Source organism: Stenella coeruleoalba (assembly GCF_951394435.1).
Source record: "Stenella coeruleoalba genome assembly, chromosome: 20".
Taxonomy (NCBI): Eukaryota; Metazoa; Chordata; class Mammalia; order Artiodactyla; family Delphinidae; genus Stenella; species Stenella coeruleoalba.
Genome location: NC_137166.1, coordinates 38,496,988 through 38,519,372, shown reverse-complemented (window position 1 = coordinate 38,519,372; position 22,385 = coordinate 38,496,988). Strand labels below are relative to the sequence as shown.

General features: G+C 47.2%; 1 protein-coding gene across 5 annotated transcripts; it reads left to right on the top strand.

The window, feature by feature from the left end:
* The first annotated feature begins 11,264 nt into the window (after positions 1-11,264).
* LOC307178370 (protein C19orf12 homolog) lies at positions 11,265-21,894 on the top strand. Of its 5 annotated transcripts, XM_079906490.1 has the most exons (4): positions 12,048-12,106; positions 15,669-16,089; positions 16,203-16,372; positions 20,903-21,894. In XM_079906490.1, the coding sequence occupies exons 3-4, from the start codon at positions 16,213-16,215 to the stop codon at positions 21,166-21,168; spliced, it is 426 nt and encodes a 141-aa protein (XP_079762616.1). In that variant the 5' UTR covers positions 12,048-12,106; positions 15,669-16,089; positions 16,203-16,212; the 3' UTR covers positions 21,169-21,894. The 5 variants fall into 5 exon arrangements, with proteins under 5 accessions (XP_079762617.1, XP_079762615.1, XP_079762616.1 ...); XM_079906491.1 differs by lacking the exons at positions 12,048-12,106; positions 15,669-16,089 and adding an exon at positions 11,265-11,325; XM_079906489.1 differs by lacking the exon at positions 15,669-16,089 and having other exon boundaries at positions 12,036-12,106.
* The last annotated feature ends 491 nt before the right edge of the window (positions 21,895-22,385 follow it).

The following is a 22,385-nucleotide window of genomic DNA, read 5'->3' as shown; positions in this document are numbered from 1 at the left end:
AGCTTCAGCTTACCTGGTCCTGACTGCACCTTGCCCCAGTTGTGTTTTTGCTTTTGGCCCCGGGGTTTCCTTAATGCTGTGGCATGCGATGGCGGAAAGACCCCATTCAGCCTGCACCCCACATGTGCAGCCTGGAAGTACAGGAAATTAACATTCCCTGGGAGTTGTCAACCAATGTGGGGCAGGCAGAGATTTCTGAGAGGTCTTTTATATGTCCCCACAGGATCCAGTCCTGGTTGCCGACAGCAGTGACCAACTAGCCTTAATAATGCATCTCCCCCTTCCCTGTCATTTCCTCTGGTTCCTCATCCCTGTTCCTGGGATCCCCTCTCAAATAAGCTACCTTCCTCCAAGTCTTTTTTTTTTTCAGGTTCTGCTTTTGGGAAGGACCCAGGTAAAGACAGTGTCTCCAAATCTGACTTCCCCTGGAAAATAACTGAAGTCCATGAGTGGGATTTCTGTCTGTGTCAGGCTTAAAAGGATAAAAACATAAAGTATTTAAAATACTTGGTGTTTATCATAGAGACCAGGGTTCTGTAACTTTCAGCCAGTCTTGAAATTCCATGTGATCACCGGGTACACAAATTTATCAAATTGAGAACATATAGAAAAATTTCATCATAGCATAAATAGTGAAGACATAGGTCATTTTCAATGTACAGTTCTAAGTGAAATGCTTAGTTTGTTAGATAAAAAGCGGCTGTGTTTGAGCTCTCCCAAGTGCCAATGGTTCCTGGATTGCCTGATCTCTAGCACCCCCTAGTGGTACCTTCAATTCATGTCCTGAGCTCAGCACCGAAGTTTGACTTCAGCAAAAGCTGTTAGTGGAAATTTGTTACAGGAGAGGCTACTTTTCATTGTTTTTTCTCTAAGGAGAGATCATCAGGTGTTTGAATCTTTGGAGAATAAATGTGTTCCACCTCTTTGTTTAAAATAAAATTTCAGGCTTCCCTGGTGGCACAGTGGTTAAGAATCCTCCTGCCAATGCAGCAGACACGGGTTTGATCCCTGGCCCGGGAAGATCCCACGTGCCGCGGAGCAACTAAGCCCGGGCGCCAAAACTACTGAGCCTGCGCTCTAGAGCCCGCAAACCACAACTGCTGAAGCCCGTGTGCCTAGAGCCCGTGCTCTGCTGCAACAAGAGAAGCCACCGCAATAAGAAGCCCGCGCACCGCAACGAAGACCCAACGCAGCCAAAAAAGAAAAAAAAGTCATGTTTTATGCTTTGTTTCTCCGGCAATTAATTGTTGAGTGTTCGTGTGGTCTGCAGAAGACACCATGCCAGATCATGAGGTTTCAAGTGAAAATGCAACACCTTCCCAGGATGAACATGAGGAAGGGTGTCAGACCAGTGTCCAAACAGGTGTTTGCAAGGAGACAGATGCCGCTGTCTGCCTTAATCCCTCATCAGAATTCAGCATCCTACCTGGCTCAGGAACAGATACAGGGAGCATATGCTCTCTTTATAGTTCCCCCCACAATCGATTTCAGTGCATCTGTACACGGTGATGTGAACTATCCTAAATGTCTTATAAAATAAAAAGACACCTTTGCCTTAATCAGGGCTTAGCAGCTTTCAAGGCAGTTGAGTTAAGGCTTTAGCACACTCCAGTGGGGTTGATTCTCATACACTTCGGGTAATTCATATGCATGAGAAGACATCATCATTTTGGGTGCAGTTCTGAAAGGAAGTATTAAGGGCGAGAATTTGATTTTAAGTGATGGGAAGAAAAAAAAAGGTGTGAATTTCACTCCAGACTCTGCAGAGGATGAAAGAAGATGTTATATTTCTGTTTGAGGAGTTGCAAATCACTCCAGAATGCCCTCTGAACTTCTTCCTCAGTCCTCCTGTCTACAGAATGGCTGGGATTCACTCAGTTGTGCCACCTCTCTGATAAACAGTCTTTGAGAACAGACAATCTTAGAAAGCCCCTGAAGTCACTGCATGGACAACAAATTGTTTTGCAAAGTGACAGTACACCAGAAGATCTCGAAAAAATGTAATCAGCAGTCTTGTGGGTATGTATGTATATCTAAGTATAACCAGAATGAAAAACTGCTATTAAAAAAAACAGAAATTTTGTGCCTTCTAAAGAGAAGGGGGAGTGTAATTCATTACGGGAACAGAGTAAACCTTTATACCCGTGGCTTCCCTCCGTCTAGAAGAATGCTGGGTATGAAGCCTAAAATTTTGACGATGCTAAAGGTAAGGCCTTAGTTCAGAGCTTTGGACCCCTAACTACTGAGGCCTGGATGAGCATGTTACTGACATTGGCTATGGGAACGGGAGTCTAGGAAGAGTGTGGAAATGAGTTGAGGCTGGTCCATTGGGAAGAGAGTAGTAAGAGACCCAATAAGCTGAGGAGAGCCTGGCTGGGCCCCAGTAACTTTAAAGAATCCGGATGACTCAGTATTCCCTCTCAGGCCACTTAATGGACCATGCTGTTTCATGTAACTCTCTCTGGAGGCTGCAAGCCCTTAGTCAAAGTCTGCAGCACAGAGCAACTTGCATTAGAGATGCTTTGGGGAAGTTGGTGGGAAGCTCTGGAATTCCCTGTTCATTCAGTCCAGGGAAGCTAAGCAGGAAGAGGGCTGCTGATGCAGGAGCTGGGAAGGGAGGCTAGGAGAGGGGCCAGGAAGAGCCAGGCTCCAGGGACTTCTGCTCAGGAGAAATGGAGTTTGTTTTCACCACACCTATCAGCAGTCTCTAGGATTCAGCGCTGCTGTTCTACTGTCCGTGGATTGAGAGCTTGAGTCACTTTTATTTATTAATGGGTAACTTCCATTAAGACTGAAAGACTTGGGGAACCAACAGGCTGATAACTATTAAATAATTATTACTAACAGTAGTCATTAGTGAATACCAATTACATACTAGTCATTCTTTAGGCACTAAAGACCCAGGAGTAAATAAAACATAATTCCTCTCCTGTGGATCTCACATTCTGGAAGGGAGAGTGTTGTATACATGAGGGGTGGTCCATGAGGGCTGTGATGAGATCAAAAGTCCATTTTATCTAGGCTGTTATTTACTAAAGGTTTGGCTTGCAGCCACCTTAATGCAATGCCTGCATCATTGGAGATTTCCAATTTGGGGAGGACCAAGGTATACAGACCGCCAACCATGGCATTCAGGGCTTAGTGTCCTTCCTGAATCCCCCAGGTGACAGCACTGCCTATAGCATTATAGCCCTAATTGCCATGTGTTTGTCTCCTTATGTCTCCTCTCTCCAGAACGTCAGGGAGCCAAGAGGGGGATCTTGTCTCCCTTGACTACTGCTCTATTCCCCAATCTGGAGGTGAGGCCAGCACTGAGAGGACCCTGAGTCCATGTTTATTGCACAGATAAACCGGCTGTGCAATAAACACAATAAACTGGCTGGGCTGACATGGAAGACCATCAAAGTTGATGGACCATTTAAGTTTGCATTGACAAGAAAGACAAATAAGAAATGTTGGCTTTAGGCATATAGTATTCTCCTCCAGACCCTCAAAAAACCCCTGCCGAACAATATCAGTGATAATCACTTGTGGTAACCAGTCTCTAAGATGGCCCTCAATGATCCTCCAGTGCTTGTATTTGTACCTTTGTGTAATCCCCTCCCATATTGACAAATGCTGGACTGCTTAAAGAATAGGATGTTGAGAAAGTGATGGGTGTGTAACTTTCAAAGCTAGATCCTAAAGATATTGTGGCTTCTGCTTTGTTTCTTGGATCATTGGCTCTGAAGGAAGCCCACTGCTTAGTTATGAGAATGCTCAAGCTGCCCTGTGGATAGGCCCAGGTGTCAAGGAAATGAGGCCTTGGAAATGGACCCTTCTGCCCCAATCAAGCCTTCAAATGACTGCACCCTCATGAGAGACCGCAAGCTAGAACTGCCCAGATAAAGCAGTCCAGAATTTTGTGAGAGATATTAGATGTTTATTGTTGTCTTAAGCCACTAAGTTTTGAAGCAATTTGTTATGCAGCAATAATAACAAATACAGTGATGTTATGCTGTTCCTTAATCCAACTATTGACACTTCCTCAGTCTTATGAAAATTTTAGAAAAGGAATTTTAGAAAATATTCTCTTTTTTAAAAGTTGCAACATAAACCCTAGTAAACAGTGTGCTTAGTTTGCAAATACCACTTTAAGAGAAGCCCTTTAACCATGCAGCTCTTTCTGACTACATTGCCTCTGAGCCCCTCCTACATGGAGATTCTGGAGCTTCCACCGCAAGAAAGGGAGGCTTAAGAAAGGAGAGGGCTGATGTTCTAGTTTATTCCCACTGCTACGCGGGACAGCCAGAACAAACGAAGGGCGTCCTGGGAGTTTACTATCCGGCTCAGCAGACAGGAAGCTGGGATCTGGCCAGCGGGAGAGCTTCCCTTTGCCCACTGTGCACCCTGCTCAGGAAGAACTATCTCAATAATAAAGGAAAGGAAGCCATTATTTAATATAAATAAAACAAAAACTCGGCCATAATTCATTTGTTTTATTTAAAATGGAATGCAAATTACTTGATGAAACTGAGCAAAAATCAGCCCGGTGAAAACAACGGGCATTGTTGGGAGCGCTTCCCATTGGTCTCAAATCCACACACGATATTCCAACCGAGCTGCACTGCTTCCCCACCGCGCGCACCCGCGGGCCATGCCCTTTGTCTGCTTGCTCTGTTTGTTGCTCTAGCGGAGCCAGCACGGCCCTTCACCCCCGCTGCCCCGCAAAGACTGGCCCCGGGCCTTTGTTTTCGGGGAGGAGCAAGGCACTGGGTGAGCCGGCGTGCCGCCGACCTGGGCCCGCGCGAGTGCGGGCGCCGATCATCCCCGCGCGCTGAGCATCCCTGCCGCGCCCCCGCGCCCCGCTGTCTGCCGCATTATCGGAAGCCGCTTTGCTCGCATTGTGTGGGCGGTGTAATCTCTGAGGGTTCAGGAGATACTTTGAGGAGCTTACTTGGGTGGAATCTCTTGTCTTGCTCTGATCACTCTCCACTAGCTGCTGGCACCGGCAGGGCCTTCACCAAGGCGTGGGCCTGTGATCCCAGCCAACGTGGCTGTCTCCCGCCTTGGGCCGCAACAGCAAAGCGCGATGGCAACTGAGGAAGGCAATCCTACGGCGGGGATTTCGACCAAGGAGAGGCGAGGGCCTAGGACCTGGCACCTGCCTGAGCCTCGGGCAGGGGAGGGGATCCCTGGTAGAAACGACTACTGGGTACCCTCTCCTCATGCTTGAAATCCTAACTTACAGAAACTGCCAGAGATAATGTATGTTTATCTCCCCAAACCATCGCCCCAAAGTCTGCCTTATCAGGGACTGAACACTGAGGTGAATGAAGCATCATTTACCTGAGGTCCACAAGCGGATAAGCATTGATGGGAACACAGGACAAGTCTCTGCTTGCTTAACAGAAATGTGGCCCAGCAAAGGGGCCAAATGTGTGCAAAGCAGTTCCCTTTCCTCACCGGTTTCCATCCTGAAGTCAGGATTTTATTCCCACAAGGCAGTTGTTTTGCAGTGGACAGCCACACTGTGGGATGGGAGTGGGGGGAGGAGAGGAGGTAACACCCCAGAGACCCCATCTCCCAGTGCCTCTAAGCCTCAAAAGAATGCTTTGAATTCCAAAGTCCCTCTCTTCTGGGAGCTCCAAACTACCTGATTGTTTTCTACGTTGGAAGATTCCCTAACAGTCTCCTCTCTGATTTTCTCCACGTTTACTCTGTGTGTGTGTGTGTGTGTGTGTGTGTGTGTGTGTGTTTACCCACCTCCCAGGCTTCAAAGGCATTCAGCACCCAATGCTCAGCACCCCCACCCCCAGTACCCTCCAGGGTCTCCTCCCTTCCCTGTTGGAGCGTGTGCTGTGGGAAGAACAGAGGCTGGGAAACCAAGAGGTTTGGACCTTTGTTATGATTCTGTTACTAATGCCATAACCATGGGAAATCCCTTCCTCTCTCTTTCTTGGGGAGCCTAAAGAATCATCTAGAAACCCAGGAGCATGGATGAATTAAGGTCTTTCTAGTTAAAGACCATGACTGGAGATCCTCTGTTTTCCCCAGGGCCCAGGACTTGTCCCTCCATCAATAGTTCTGGACTCTAAGCCGGGGAGTGTGCTCTACCAGGGGCACGTGGAAATGATGGCTAAACTCAGAGGCAGGTCCTGATGGTGCTGGACCTGTGCACAGATATTTTGGGACTTTTCATAGTTCTTAAATCCTACAATGTGGACAGGTCCACTGGGTCTAGAGCTTGATCTGACATCTGAGATTTCAGAATCACCTTTTCCCCTGAGGTGGAATCTTCCTATGGGCCAAAACCATCACGCTGGAGCAAACAAACATGCTTCCAGACCCCAGCTGGGGGTCTGAGGCCAGTAAATTTATCAAGAAAAACTCCAGCCCCCATTCTTCTCCCCCAGTGGGGCCACCATCTGAAATAGGCTATTACCAACTCTGTGCTTGAAGTCTCAACTTATCTGTTGTCATTCTCACTAATATTATTTATTCCTTCTCAAATATAGTTTATTAACTTTATTTAATACAAGGGCTCTGGGAATTTCTTCTGCAATAATAATAAAAGTTATGCAGTGCTGTGGACTGAACTGTGTGTCCCCAGATTCATGTGTTGAAGTCCTAACCTCCAATGTGACTGTGTTTGGAGATGGGGCCCGTAAGGAGGTACTTAAGGTTAAATGAGGTCATAAGGGTGGGGCCTTGATCTGATAGGATTAGTGTCCTCATAAGAGGAGATAGTAGAGAGCTTGTTCTCTCTCCCTGCATGTACATAGAAGAGGTCATATGAGCACACAACAAGATGGCAGCTGCCTGCAAGCCAAGAAAAGAGGCCTCAGAATGAAACCTATCTTTGCCAGCACCTTGCTCTTGGACTTCTAGCCTCCAGACTGTGAGAAATAAATTTCTGTTGTTTGAGCCACTCAGTCTGCAGTATTTGCTATGGCAGCCTGAGCAGGCTAGTGTATGCAGATATATATAGAACAATCTAGATGGCATTTAAAAAAAAATTTCTGTGCACCACATGCTAAGAACAAACAAACAAACACCAGGGGTAACTTTTCATCCACAGTATGTACTGGAGCCAAAGAACACATTCTGCCATTGAACAAAATCCCCAAAAAAGTTTAAAAAACCCAAAAAGCTCAAAGCACCATTAAAGTAAAAACTACTTGGGAGAAAGAATTTCCATCCTATGAACAATTTGAAATAAAAACTTCAGAATCATAATAGTGACTCTACCATAATTTTCTGTAATAAAATATCTATTATAACAGATATGGCAATACAATAAAAGTCCTATTGTTCCAGAAACTGTATTATAACTGAAACAGGGTAATTATAGAAATACTTGCATGAGAATTGCATGTTCAACAGAACCATTGAAAATCATTCTTCTCAGACTGAAAATAAGTCTTCTGGGTACAGAAGAACTCTTCAGTGAGATCTGAAATGGAAGACAAGGTGGATTAAAAAAAAAATCTTTTATAGCAGCATAACCTTCCAAAGCCTCCTCAGGGCCATCTGTAACATGTCTCCAAGGGCCCATCCAGCTCTGAGTTCCACACTTTTTTTGGAATACTAAAATCTAATAGTAGATTTTGAAGTAGGGCATCTCTATATTCTTTCAACAAACAGATTTTAGGGTGAATCTCAGTTATATCAAGTTCATTTTGTAAATTCTAACTTAGAATTTCTAGCTTTTTAGAACAGCTGACCCCTGGAACTTTCTGCAGAAATCTAATCGTATGTTGAAGGCATTGCTGGTACTGCCACTCCGCCTGCTTTGTGGTTTACAAAGCACTTTTCCACTCTCTTCCTCATGTAGTCTTCACAGTAATCCCAGGTTGCTGAGAGCGGGAATTCTTATCCTTATTTTATAGTTGAAGAAATTGAGATTATCCGGATGAAACCAGGGACAGGGAGATTTGTCTGGAAACAGTATTTGCACTGTAAGCACATTGTTTTTACTTAGCTTGTCTATTTATTTGATGTGGCTTTGGGGAAACTGACAAAAATGACAGAAGAGTAGGGGGCCAGAGGGCCTGCAAGCATCCCTTGTCACCACTACTGACTTCTAATGTTCCATGCCAAGGAACTTGTTACTTGAAAGTCTAGGGACCTGAAGGAGATTCACACAGTGGTGATGGTGGCTGAGGGACCCAGGGAGTGGGCCAGGAGGAAATAATAATACTAATCATGACAATGAGGAGAGCACACGCTCAACACCATGGCAAATATGTAGAGTGGTGCTAAGTAATGACTAAAGGGACAGGATAACAATCTACAAATATGTGAAGGATGTAAACAGCAAGGAAGAAGATGAATTACTTATTTAGAAGAACAATGATGAAGCCCAGGAGGAGCTCATTACCAGTCCCAAAGCCACCTTGTCCCTCAACAACCCTTTCAGAATTAAGCTCTCCCAAGACTAAAGGCAGGCGGCTGGATGGTCACCTGTATACAACAGGCTCGACGCAAGGCATGGCCGAGAGTGGTATTTTTAGCATGCTTGCAGGTGCCATGTGCATGCTGTGCATGCTTGGATAACAATCATCATAGCTGGCATTTTCTGAATAACTGGTGTTACGGATTGAATTGTGTCACCCCCAAACATATGTTCAAGTTCGAACCCCTGGTACTTATGAATACGCCCTTATCTGGAAATAGGGTCTTTGCAGATGTAGTCAAGTTAAGATGAGGTCAGTAGGGTGGGCCCTTACTCCAATATGACTGCTGTCCTATAATAAGAGGGAAATTTGGACACTCACACAGACACACAGGGAGAACATCATGTGACAGAAAACGCAGAGATGCAGCTGCAAGCCATGGAACACCAAGGACTGGTGGCCACAACCAGAGGCTAGAACAGTCAAGGAAGGATCCTCCCCTACAGGTTTCGGAGGGAGCATGCCCTGCCAACTCCTTGGACTTCTTTTTTATTTTTTTAACACATTAAAAACCATTCACTTTTATTAATTAACAATGGATTAATTGTGGATCTTCAATGATCCTCAATCAAACTTCAGATTATAAGAATTCAGAAACATTCTTGTTCCTCTGATATAATGATCTGAGAATCGTGATTTTTATGGTTTACGTAACAGAGCTAATTATTTAGTAAACAAAGATGTATATTATTGTTAGACAATAAATTTCCCTTTTGAGCCACCCAGTTTGTGGTACTTTGTTATGGGGCCCCAGCAAACTAATACACCTGGTATGTGCCAAAAAGTGTGCTGAACACTTCACAGGTGAAAGGAATGGAATGCATCCTGGGGGAAGGACTGGGAGGTGAGGAGACCTCCTTTGCCTCCAGGGCTAAGGACTCAGAAGTCCTTTCAGCCCCACATGTCCTGGACCCAGCATGTGGGGCTGAAACCTCTCCTGACCCAAAACCTTGGCTCTGTGAGTGCCTTGGGACAAATGACTGTCTGCGAGGCTAGATCAAGATCCCCAGGAATCCTTAAGCACCAGACAGACTATGGTGCTTCCTTAGAGGTCATTTCAAATAAAAAGAACACGTTTTAGTTTTGAAAATGACATCTGGTTTACTCGTATGCTCTTATTAAGAGATTGCAGGGGTTTATGTGTGTGTCCTGTGCTTGGATCATCCAGCCCTGGGTCTGGGCAGGGTTATCCTGAAAGAGCTGTGAAAGTGGGGAGCTGCCTCACTCATCCTCTGGAAAAGGGGAGGATGAGGGCGCTGGCCTCAGGGGATCCCACCTGAGTTCTGGCTCCATCTGGCTCTTTGAACAAAACCTAGCACCCTGGGAGATTGTTGGGCCTATCAGGAAGAGGGTGCATTATGAAGGCTGGGGTGGAATTGAATTTCCTGCCACTCTGGGCATATGAGGCTCACATTTGGGAATTTGGAGGTTCATTTTCATAACCTATGATGTAAACAAGAATGATCTAGATTCCTACACATTACCTCCTTTAATCTTCAGAACAATCCTGAGACAGGTACTATTATTACTGTCATTTCCCAAATGAGGAAACTGAGGCACAGAGAAGTTTCCCAAGGTCATCCAGCCAGACCTTAAGACTATAAGCATTATGAAGGCACTAGCTGGATGCTGGGTCAGTACACAGTCACCACACCAGGATGGAGACCCCACTGTGCACCTCATTCATGGGACCTCCTCCACTTTGCAGGAGGTCCAGCTGCCATTATGAGAATGTGGTTCCACGTGTTATATTTATGGGCTTTGGTGTGTGCATTTTATGACTTTATTCATATCAGAATGAAGTTCCCAAGTTGCTGATGGGTTGTATGTTTGCATGACTTCTTATAGTTAACCTTCTCTAGAGGGTCCCCACCTTGAAGTTTCTTTCCCTTCCAGCATCTTTCCTTCCCCACTATCCTCTCCTCCCCATCTCTGGGGAAGTGAGCAGGCCCAGTTCCTTAATGTGTCACCAGAGCGAGCTGCCTGCAGAGGAACAGGAGAATCTCACCCAGGCCCATCCCTGGAGACACCCCAGGGAGTTGGGCTATTCTTAACTTTGGTTAATTTTCACTCTTGAAAGTTACCCAAACTCATACAAAAGCTCCTATTCAGGAACGGATGGGGTTATTTCACTGTGGCCAGGGGAACTCTAGTTAATGCTTTAGGCCCTTTCTCACAATGGGGACAGAGGGGAAACAGAAGTGACAAAATGATGATAAAGAATACAAAGTTTCAGTTAACTAAGATAAATAAGTTCTAGAGATGTACCATACAGAATAGTATCTATAGCTAACAATACCATACTGTACACTAAAGTTTGCTAAGAGGGTAGATCTCATGTTAAGTATTCTTACCACATCCCCAAACACAAATCATAATAATAATAAAGGGGGCTGGACGAAACGTCCAGAGGCGATGTCTGTATTTATGGCCTTGATGGTGGTGATGGTTTCACGGGTATAAACTCATCCCTAAACTCATCAGGTTTTGTATACATTGAATACGTATAGCTTTTTGTATGTCAGTCATACCTCAGTAAAGTGAGATATGTATCTATATATCTATAGTTCACAAACAAACATACCCAAAGTACTTACCCATTAAAAAAAAAGAAAAGTAACAAAATTGTTCTGGTAGTGTGAAAGAGGCTCACCCTCTGGATGCCCACAGCACCCGGGAAAGCAAGGCAGAGTGCTGGTTACAAGCAGGGGCTTTGAGGCAGGTGGAGCCAAGATGGAGTCTGGACCTTGACACTCACTATCTTGGTGGCCTTGGGTAGATCAATCTCTCTGCGCCTTGCTGCCTCCCTTCTCCTGTCTGTAATATGGCAGTGGCAACCATGCCTATGTTGCAGGATTGCTGTCAGGATTGAGTGAGACAGTGCAAGGTAAGCCCCCCAGAAGTCTTTTTCAGATTTGAGATGGTTCCAGGCCAGATCTTGTCTGGGGGGCTCGGAGGAGATGGGGGGAAGCCTTCTCCATATGCCCCCTAAAGTAGCCCCTGGCCCTTCTGTTACCCACCACCCTCAGCCTTTGCACCCTCCCAAGAGCCTCCCCAACCTCAGCTTTGCCCCGAAACTGCACTTCCTCTTCCCTTGGAACCCCAGGAGCAAAGGTGGCGCTAGGCCTTTGCAAAGCCCCAGACCCAGATGCCGCCGGTACCCGCACTGCGGCCAGCTGGTGTTTGACTCTGCCCCGAATATCCACCGAATATTAATTCAGCGCCTTTACTTGTCAAGGCTGCCGTGCTCTCTCCCGCGCCGGAAATGGGGGGAAGGGAGGGGTCCTTAGGTCCTGAGCGAAGGGCCAAAGAGTCTCCCAGGAGGGCCCCGGGCTTGAGCAAGGTCCAAGGGAACCTGGACCTAAAACGGATGTGGGCGGGGTGGAAGGCAGGGGTGCGCGCGGCCTCGGGGCCCCAGCGACCCCACTCCAGGTGCCGCATCCGGCAGGGCCGCTCCCGGAGCCGGGCCTGGGCCGAGAGCGCGGCGGCGGCAGCGGCGGCGGCGGCTGCGGCGGCGGCCGCTGCTGCTGCGCGACCAGGTGGGTGGCGCCCCGGAAGGCCCAGCGCTGAAGAGCCGGAAGGCGGGAGGGTGGGGCCTGCGCGCCGGGAGGGGCGGCCTGGTGTCCCTGCGCCTGCCGGCCTGTGACCTCGCGGCGCCGCCTCCGCAGGTAAAGGGCTCCGAGCTGCTGGAGCCGGGAGGGGGAGGGGCGCCCGGAGCGGCTGGCATGCCAGCTGGTCGCGGGCCTGGCTCTCCCGTGCTGGGCGCACGCTCTTCGTGCATTCATTTTCCATATGGAGAATCGGGGTACACGGAGGGCTGTGTGTGCGTGTCACCTCCTGCAGGAACTCCTGTGTGTGCGTGTGCCCGCGCGTGTGACTTCCCGCAGGAACCGCGGTGCGTGTGGCTGGTGTTATATCCGCAGGGCGGAGCACCCTTGGCCTTGCCCTCTGGGAAGAGAATCTGGACGCTAGTTTAGAGGTGATCAGGAAGGAATGTTACTGATTTAGGGGCTGGGGGAGATTAACTTTGTGGGGACTGGTAGCTTCTTTAGCCTTTAAAACAAACAAACAAAAGAAATAGGAATATTTTGAGAGGGTGTGAAGCGACTTGCTCATGGGCCAGGTAGGTAGGTAACGTGTGCTCTGCTAGGGTCCTGCTCGGCTCTGGCCTGCGTTGCTGCAGGTGGCGGCCCCAGTGTGGCTTGTGCTTTTGATTTTTCAGGAGAAATCACAAGTCTGAGGTGTATGTGAAATCTCTTGATTTTAAAATTCTGGCAACTAATTCGTTTTTAAAAAGTCTGTGGGCTAATCTGACAATGTTTGCTGATGGGATCCAGTCTTTGCCCTGGGGCATAGAGAGGTGGAAAGACACGGTTTATAGGAGCCAGTGGGCACACTGGAGCTTTGTAAATTTCACCAGCAAAGTAGAAAGTACTGAGGCTTGCAGGTGGGCAACATCACTCTGATTCTTAAGTGGCCCTGCTTTCCTAATTTTTAAAAAGAGCTGTGTGCATGGAGGTCTGTGTTAGCTCTGCAGCCTTCCTCTCCTCATCTCTCACAATCTGGTCCACCTCAGAAAGCCAGGCTATAGTCTCAGGGACAGGCTCATCTCCCTCTCCCCCAGATCCCTGCTGTAATCGGCAGACCAGCCTGGGTGCTTACACGAAACCAGGGCTTCACGTTGGCATTTGCCTTCCCCGTGGCTGGCAGATGGGCTTCCTGTGACCGGAGCCTGTTTCGTGGACAAATCTGATTCTGAAATAGGTGTGATATGGGGGGAGGCACACTCCCGCCCCATTGAGGTCTGTCCCCATCAGAGTGCTCCTGTCTCCTCCCTCCTCACCCACTTCTCTACTGCTTACAGACAAAGGCAGCTGGAGTGGGAGAAGGAGAAGCAGGACCGGCTTCCTTCCTCAATCTGGCAGCCCTGGAGAAGTTGGGAGGCTGAGCTTTTTAGCGAGGGCTCAGGAGATGGGGCTGCAAACCTTTCTTCCACAACAAGAGTCTATTGATGCTCTAACTTCTAAAATGATTCTTACAAGGAAATTAAACCAGCATTCCCTTGGATGGAGGCAGCCACAATGCCACCTCTTTACCCATGGTGTGGAACCATTGAACCCAGCTGGAATCAGGCCACTTCCTTGCCTCCCCTCCCACACATCATGACACCTGCTGGCTCTCCAGTCCTACAGAGCTCTGGGCTTGTGCCTTGTGCTGGCCCAACTGGGCTAAGTGGAGGTTGGAAGTGGCGTTTGCACAGTGATGTCTCATTAGCCCCTGTGGGTTTCGACCTAAAGTCATTCAGAGCAGGTTGGAAACTGTTTTTTTGGTTTTTGTTTTGTGGGCTTTTTTAATAGACAGTAGAGGGTGAAATGGGTATATATCTATTTCCTTCCTCTTTTACATACCTTTTCTTGCTGTGCAGAAACTGTTTCAAGAATACAGATCCATAATTCTGCAGAAAACCTGTTTTAGGAGTGGCATCTGGGCAGAGTACACTGGCCTAGAAGCCAGACTTGCAGATCAAGCATGGCAAGGCTCAAGGTCTTCATGCCTCTGGGAATGGGAGGCTCATTGCAGCCTCCAGAGGGTGCTTCATCTCCCTTTTTTCAGCATAAGTGACAGATAAAAAGCTGGATATAAACCAGAGCTAAGCTAGAAGGTGACTAGATATTTTACAGGAGGATTTTTAGCTTTTTGAAAGGTTTTACCATGAAATTAATTCCTTTGGTTATCTTAATATGTACTTGAAATTAAACATTTTGTTTGCATAGCTTTACAGGACCATGGCTTTTGGGTAAATCAGGTTACTCTCTCTCCCCCCATTTCTGAGTGCAGTTCCTTCGCTGTTATTAATGCTATAATGTTATCTTGACAGTTGTGCCTGGAAAATTCTTGACCTCTGGAAGGGTGGAAGGGGGCTCTCTTGCAGGGAGGAGGAGGGGGCATGTGCTCTGTCTACACGTGGTCACCACTGGTGAGCAGAGGGACCTGGAAGCTAGCAGGCATTTTAGCAGATCCAGGACACTTGGGAGCCAGAGCAAGGACAAACACATTTGAATTCTCCTCTAGTCCCTTGGGCAACCCTGCAGGACTGCCCCTCCACTGCCTCTCACACCCCTGGTGAACAGACACATCTGGCGGATGCCTCTTTGCATTTCTGAACTCAAGGACTGAGTAACAGACGTCAAACATCTTGAGTCATGCTCTCATAGACTCTTGCTGTCCAAAGTGAGGGCAGAAGATCACCTGAGGGTGCTTGTAAATACAGAATCTCACCCTGCCCATAGGGGCCGTGTTTAACAAGATCTTCAGTGACTCCTATGCACTGGTGGAGAATCACTGATGTCAAGAATATAAAAGGAAAAGAGGGGAAATTTACAGGGGCTGGAGCACAGGATCCCTCTTACCTCTCCTGGGACTACAAAGACGTTCTGACTGGTGATACAGGAGATCCATAGATTTGTTCTAAGGACTGAGAATTCTCTCTCGGGATTGGGAGGATAATTTTACATTAGAGACTAATTCTGGATTAGCCTTGGGTTTAAAAAAAAAACCTCATATATCCAAAAGATATTTAGTAATAGAGTCTGCTCCAAACTTCCACAGTCGAGTTCCTTTAGTGAATGTTTGCATGTCTCAGCCTTAAATGAAAAGGGGAGTGTTGGTGAGAAAGGAAAGTGCCCACCGAGCCTTGGGTCTAGCCGAAGCTGGAAGGAGAATCACCTGCTCATTGCTGCTTTGATTTTACTTCCTATCCTGCCAGGTGGCCCATCAGTGCCAAAGCTCTCCATTCCCACCAGCCTTGGGGCGGAGCCTGACCTGCCCTCACCCTTGCCCCTGCCTGTCCTTTTCCTGCTAGTGTGGCAAACAGTTTCCTGACCCCAGAGGATTGTTCTAAAGGTCAATGTTCCAAAGTACACCCATCCATCTGTCATCTGTCCATCCATATGCAAACCCCTGGAATTCTTTGATTTCTTTTATTCTCTGGTTGTTTCATCTTACTACATCATCCTGTCGTTGCCTTTGATGTCTCATAAGTAGAACTGGATTGACTCTATGAGTGGTTGCTTATAGAAGCCAGTGGTGTATGTTAGGAACCAAACGTTTATTTAGAGCCATCATGTCTGAGAGTCTGCAGTGTTCCAGACTCGCTCCAGGCACTTTGCTTCCATTCTACTTACACTTTGCAAGAATCCAGCCTATAGGTGGTTTATCTCCATCTTACAGGTGAAGAATCTGCCATTCTGCTCAGGGTCATCCAGTGGGTGAAGGCTGTGCGGTTGCAGAGTCCTGTGCTTTCCCCTTCTCTGGCTTGGCGTGGGCAGAGATGCCCTGTCACACAGGAGACGACCAGGGGCTGGGACTTTGTGCACTCGGCCAAGGTTTGTGCTCGGGGATTGCCTGAGCCAGCTGCAAGGCCCTGATGCAAGAGAGCTCAGACTTGCCTCACTCGTGATGAACTGGTGGAACATGTGGCCAGCGTTGCTCCTTAACCTGTTGTAAATCAGAAGTTAATCAGAGGGCAGAGAAGACCTTTCATCCACCCTGCTGATTCAGTCTGCTTATTAACTGAAAGCTGCCCTGCTTTCTCTTTGGCAAAGGACTTGGCACATGACTGGGGAGTGCTGTCATCGGGCATACAGCAGAGGTACTGTTCTGTACCAAAAATGGGGAACCTTCCTTAAAACTTTAGGAAGAGCAACATTTGGGTAGAAATATGCTTCACTCATTAAAACTCTCCTTTGGAATGCTTCCTTCAAGGTCTGCTGCAATGCCCGTCGCGGTGGAGGACATCATGAGGCTGCTGTGCTCTGTCTCTGAGGAGAGGAAAATGAGGGCGGCCGTCAGGCACTCCGGGAGGGGCGCCCTGGTCACAGGGGCCGTGGCCTTCGTTGGTGGTTTGGTGGGCGGCCCACCAGGACTAGCCGTTGGTAAGTGCAAGTGCCTCACAGGGACAGTGCAGTTGTTGGGAAAAAAAGACCTTTGAAACCTCAGAGACCTCATAAAAGCCTCTGTCCTGTGTGAGAAGTTTGTTGAGTTGAGGTTGCTTCTGTGAAATGATCTTTGGGTACATAAGTCGTCCTGTTAAAAACACAAGCTTCTGTGTGAATGTCTCAGAAGTGCAGGGCTCTCTCAGATGGCATCTGTCATGCAGACCTGGAGGACACCTTTCCCCCCAGGGATGTGTCCTAGAGTCTGAAGATTTCGGGGTGTCTTGGGTCCCTTGGACAGTCTCCCTCCCCCCATCACCATTACACATCCAGAGAGGAAGCTGAGATTTGCCAGGCACCTACTGGGGGCCGATGCTGTAGAGCCACTTTACATAAGCTCGTTCCCAGAGCGCTTCCCCATTCTGAAAGCAAGCAGTCCAACGCAGGAAAAGCAATAAGCTAACTCGTGGAGTGATCACCCCTGTCCCCTTCTTTTACCACCTGCTTCTGTTTCTGGCAATAAATGAAACTTTGGCTGATTTTCCCATCATTCATTGTTGCTAGAATGAAGTTGCTTCCTTTGGATTATGAACCGGAAGAATTCCTCTGTGGCCCAAACCACAGGGCTAGGGGTGGTGTCAGAGAGCTGGCTGCTGTCCAGGTCTGACTTGAGGAGGGGCCAGATAAGGCCTCCCTCGAGGTGCCTCAGATGGACCCTGCAACACAGGGGCATCGGCTCAAGGCATGGTCTGCTGCATTGGGCTCAGTAAATATTTACTGAATGCCTCCTCTGTGCCAGGCAGCCTGTGGTGGGATACAGGGCCTGGGAAAGCTCACAGTCTGGTGGAAGTCCTTTCTGTATGGCTTGCAGTCTTCACATGAATACAGGCTGGAGAGGTGACTGCTTTTCTGCTGAGGTTGGTTTCTGTGTCCCAGCTCACCAGTAAGGCTTCCTGCTCTGTTCTTCCCTCTGGTAGCAGGATTGACATTCAAGGACACTGTATTAAGCTGAGCCCACACCGGGGAGAAAAATCAGCCTGTGGGTGGCCCCAGACCTTCCATCTATGCATTTCCATTTCCAGACTCTGTGAATTAGTGAGTCTTGACTTCAGCTTCTTGCCATCCAGGAAGTAGCCCGTGAGGGAGGAGACAAGGCCATTTCCTTCTTCCTCAGTGACATCCTATATCTTTGTCCCACCCCATCTAATGTGCTCAGGGAAGGCTAGCTGGGATCATTTATCATATAGCTGTGCCCAAATGCCATTTTGGGAGGACATATTTTATTCAGATTGAGTAAAAGCTGGTAGAGAACAGGATGTCTGCAAAGAGAACCCCAGGGATTCGCTACTTGCAGCCCCTGGTCATGGGCAGGAGCATCATTTTACCCAGAAAACAAAGGAATTTTTTCTTCTCCAAAGACTTGGTAATTTTCTGGTCGATATTTCCTGGCGACTTTTTGCATTAAGTGCTGCTCTAAATCAAATATTGATGTTCTCACAAAGGTTTAGTGCAGATGAGTGCAACTCTTATCAGCTCTTAAGTGTTTCACTGGTGTCATGGGGAAAAGTTCAGTAAAACTTGTAAATGACTGGCCCTCCCTCCCTAGAATGCTCCTTATTTTCAGACTGGGGGGAAGCTGTCTAAGGGCAGTGTTCAGCCTCTAGGACATGAGGCTGGCTGGTCCCCAGAGAAGGTGTGTGCTACCAGGTGCCTCCATACATGGTTTCCTGAGACAGTGCAAGATTTACTTACTGTTGGGTGAGTCCAGCTTGCAAATGGGTTCTCTGTGGCCTGGGCTGCATTCTTTTAGATAAACTTTTTATTTTGGAATAATATTAGATTTACAGAGAAGTTGCAAAGATAATGCTGAGAATTCCCATATATCTCTCACCCAGTTTCAGTTCCTATATTACCAAGGCACACTTGTCAAAACTAAGAAATCAACACTAACATTACTATTAACTATTCTTCAGACTATATTTGGATTTTATCAGTTTCTACATCCCTGATCTTTTTCTGTCCCAGACCCAGCACAAGACAGCACATTGCACTTAATTGTCATGTCTCTTCAGTCTCCCCAGTCTTGTTTTTTTACCCCACTTTTTTTGATTCTTTTCCCATATAGTCCATTACAGAGTATTGAGTAGAGTATCCCTGTGCTATGTCCTTATTAGTTTTCTGTTTTATATATACTAGTGTGTATATGTCAATCCCAGCCTTCCAGTTTATCCCTCCCCCTTACCCCCTGGTAACCATAAGTTTGTTTTCTACATCTGTAACTCTTTCTGTTTCGTAGATAAATTCATTTGTACCTTTTTTTAGATTCCACATATAAGTGATACCATATGATATTTGTCTTTGTTTGACTTACTTTACTCAGTATGACAATCTCTAGGTCCATCCATGTTGCTGCAAATGGCATTATTTCATTCTTTTTTATGGCTGAGTAATATTCCATTGTATATATGTACCACATCTTCTTTATCCATTCCTCCGTCGATGGACATTTAGGTTGCTTCCATGTCCTGGTTATTGTAAATAGTACTGCAATGAACATTGGGGTGCATGTATCTTTTTGAATTATGGTTTTCTCCGGATATATGCCCAGGAGTGGGATTGCTGGATCATTTGGTAGCTCTATTTTTAGTTTTTTAAGGAACCTCCATACTCTTCTCCATAGTGGCTGTACCAGTTTACGTTCCCACCAACAGTGCATGAGGGTTCCCTTTTCTCTACACCCTGTCCAGCTATTATTGTTTGTAGATTTCTTGATGATGGCCATTCTGACTGGTGTGAGGTGGTACCTCACTGTAGTTTTGATTTGCATTTCTCTAATGATTAGTGATGTTGAGCATCTTTTAATGTGCTTTTTAGCCATCTGTATATCTTCTTTGGAGAAATGTCTATTTAGATCTTCCACTCATTTTTGAATTGGGTTGTTTCTTTTTTTGATGTTCAGCTGCATGAGCGGTTTGTATATTTTGGAGATTAATCCCATGTCGGTTGCTTCATTTGCAAATATTTTCTCCCATTCTGAGGGTTTCTCTGGTCTTGTTTTTTACCACTTTGATACTTTTGAGGAGTACTGGTCAGGTATTTTGGAGAGCTCCTCTCAGTTTGGGTTTGCCTGATGTCTTTCTCACGAGTAGACTGTGGTTATGGATCTTTGGAAAGAATACCGTGGAGGTGCAGTATTGTCACACATTTCAGGGACATATGACACCCAGAGGACCTCCCTTGTGATGCTCACCTTGATCACCTGGCTAAGGTCATGTCGCCAGGTTTCTCCACTGCAAAGTTACTGTTTCCCCTTTCCATACTCTACTCTTTTAAAGAAAGTCACCAAATCCAGCTGGGCTGCGTCTTTTCAATATCTGATTGCCGATATTTAAAAATCAGGGCTTCCATGGTGGCGCAGTGGTTGAGAGTCCGCCTGCCAATGCAGGGGACACGGGTTCGTGCCCCGGTCCGGGAAGACCCCACATGCCGCAGAGCGGCTGGGCCCGTGAGCCATGGCCGCTGAGCCTGTGCATCTGGAGCCTGTGCTGTGCAACAGGAGAGGCCACAACAGTGAGAGGCCCGCGTACCACAAAAAATAAATAAATAAATAAAAATCATAAGACTTTTAAAAGATACATACTTGGTATTCCATGTGGCAGCAATTGGCTGGCGTAGGGTAGCCATGTCTCCTTTAGACAGCGACCTGTCTCTCCAGGTCACCACAGTCCCACTCAGCTCGCTTCACTCCTTTCAGCTACCTGCCTGACCCCTGTAGGCACTTGAGTTTGAGACCCCTGCTCTAGGACATCTTCCTGTAGCAGACTGCACCTGACCTGGTTAAATAGAACTTTCCATTGATACAAGGTCTTCAAATTCCAAAATAGTGTGCTTTAACTTTGATAATAATAAATTGACATTTAAAAATAATGTTTGTGCCCTTTTGGGGTAGCAGAAAGAGAAGTAGTTGAATACATTAAATTTGTTATTTATCATCATACAACTTTGGAGGTGTTGTATGAAAAACATTGTTTCAAGAGAAAATACCTCCTCATCTGTCTGCAGGGTCCTTTATAACCACGTGGTTCCACTGGAAATTTCAAAGTTCAGAGCTAAGACTCATACTAGCCATCCAGCCTCACCACTGAGATGGTTCTCCCTGAAAATGCATTTGCTTCTCAGCCCTGTTCTTTGAGATGAGAGATTTTTATGAGAAGCATGGAAACCTTCCGCCCACGAAGAGGATTTTAGTTAGCACAGCTCTCAGGAGGGGAGATGCTTTGTGTTGCACTGTGAGCGCAGAGCTTAGGGGAGGGCATGTTTGGGTGTCAATTATCTGAGCCAAATCGACCAAAGGCCACGTCAACCTTTGCCCTCTGCCCTCCTGGCGGAGCAGGCATGAAGCCAAGCCCATTCTGACCTGCTCATGAATGTGCCCACTCGTCACAACGGTAGATGTGAACTCAGCGAGAACCTGTGACTATCGTTTATGAATATAAATGACCGACTAATTGAGTCCTTCCTGTTTTCTAGGGGGGGCCGTCGGGGGTTTGTTAGGCGCGTGGATGACAAGTGGACAGTTTAAGCCAGTTCCTCAGATCATAATGGAGCTGCCACCTGCCGAGCAGCAGAAGCTCTTTAACGAAGCCACTGCCATCGTCAGGCACCTGCAATGGACGGACGCCGTGCAGCTGACCATGCTGGTCATGGGCAGTGAGGCCCTGCAGCAGCAGCTGCTGGCGATGCTGGCCAACTACGTCACCAAGGAGCTCCGGGCGGAAGTGCAGTACGACGACTAGGCCTCTGCTCCAGGAAGCGGGGTCCATTTAGATGATTCCCCCCGACTCATGGAAGGTGACTGGGGAGCTGCAGGAAGCCCCACATCATCAGAATATTACCCTAAACTGTAGCAAAATCTCCTGCTGGAGAGGCTGGGGCTGTGCCGTTCTGGAATTATTTGAGAAGATGCCGTGTTTTGTGGCTGTGTGCACCTGTGTGCCCTGACAACCCTTCAGCTAGGAAGCTGGTGAACAGTAAAGCCGTGACTGCTGCCACGTAGTGGCAGTTTTCTGAATCTACTCTCACTCACACAGAAGCTGGAAGAAGGTCTTCACATTCAGCCTTCTCATCTCATCATGTGAAGATGACGCCTGTCCAGGCAGCCGTTGCAGGACCAGCCTTCCTTTGGGACCTTGGGGCTGTCCCCTGCTGGAATCATGTTTACCTCTTGAATGCCCCTTCCTCACCCAGTGACTTGTGAGTGGTCTCAGGGAGGGGGCAGTCGGCCTGCTGAGTGAAGCCACAAATGTCAGTGGCGCCCAGCCCCTCCCCCAGTAGCTGCCCGACTGGGCTCTCACCCTCCCAGGGGCTTGCTTTCCCCATCTGAAAAGTCATAGTAGTTCCTGAGTTCTGTTTTTTAAATTAAATATTTTCAGTAAATTATTGCTCTTTCTGAAGTGGTAGAATCATAAACTTTCTCTAAGAAATGAGTCCACCCTAAGTTTCCCCTAATATTGTTTTTGCTTTGCTTTCAGAACCACAGTTTGACAAGTGTCATCAAACTACAATAAATGTTTTCTGAACAGTCCTTTTCTCCACCCATTTGTGTGAAGTATCTCTGACATTTGAAGTTGTACACATGGAGCACAAGGGAAGGGAAGGTGTCAAATTTGTGACTTTAAAGAAGGAATGAAAGCCCCGGATTCCAGGGCCTGTGACCTGACTTTCCAGGCTGCTGTGGTGCCCTGTGCTGCTTGTGAGCACACACTGCCCCGAGCCTCCCTGGCAGCCACAGGATGTCCCTTGGGTCCCAGGGGCCTGGAAGGAAGCTGCACTGTCCTCCCTGCTGAGCAGAGTCAGTATCCCGCACCTCTGTGTGTGTAAAGAAAACTTCAGGGCAAATTAGAACCCAGGGTGATTAAGGAAGGATCAAGCTTTTATCTCAGAAAAGTTGCTCTTTTTTTTAAAATAAATTTATTTATTTATTTTTGGCTGTGTTGGGTCTTCGTTGCTGCCC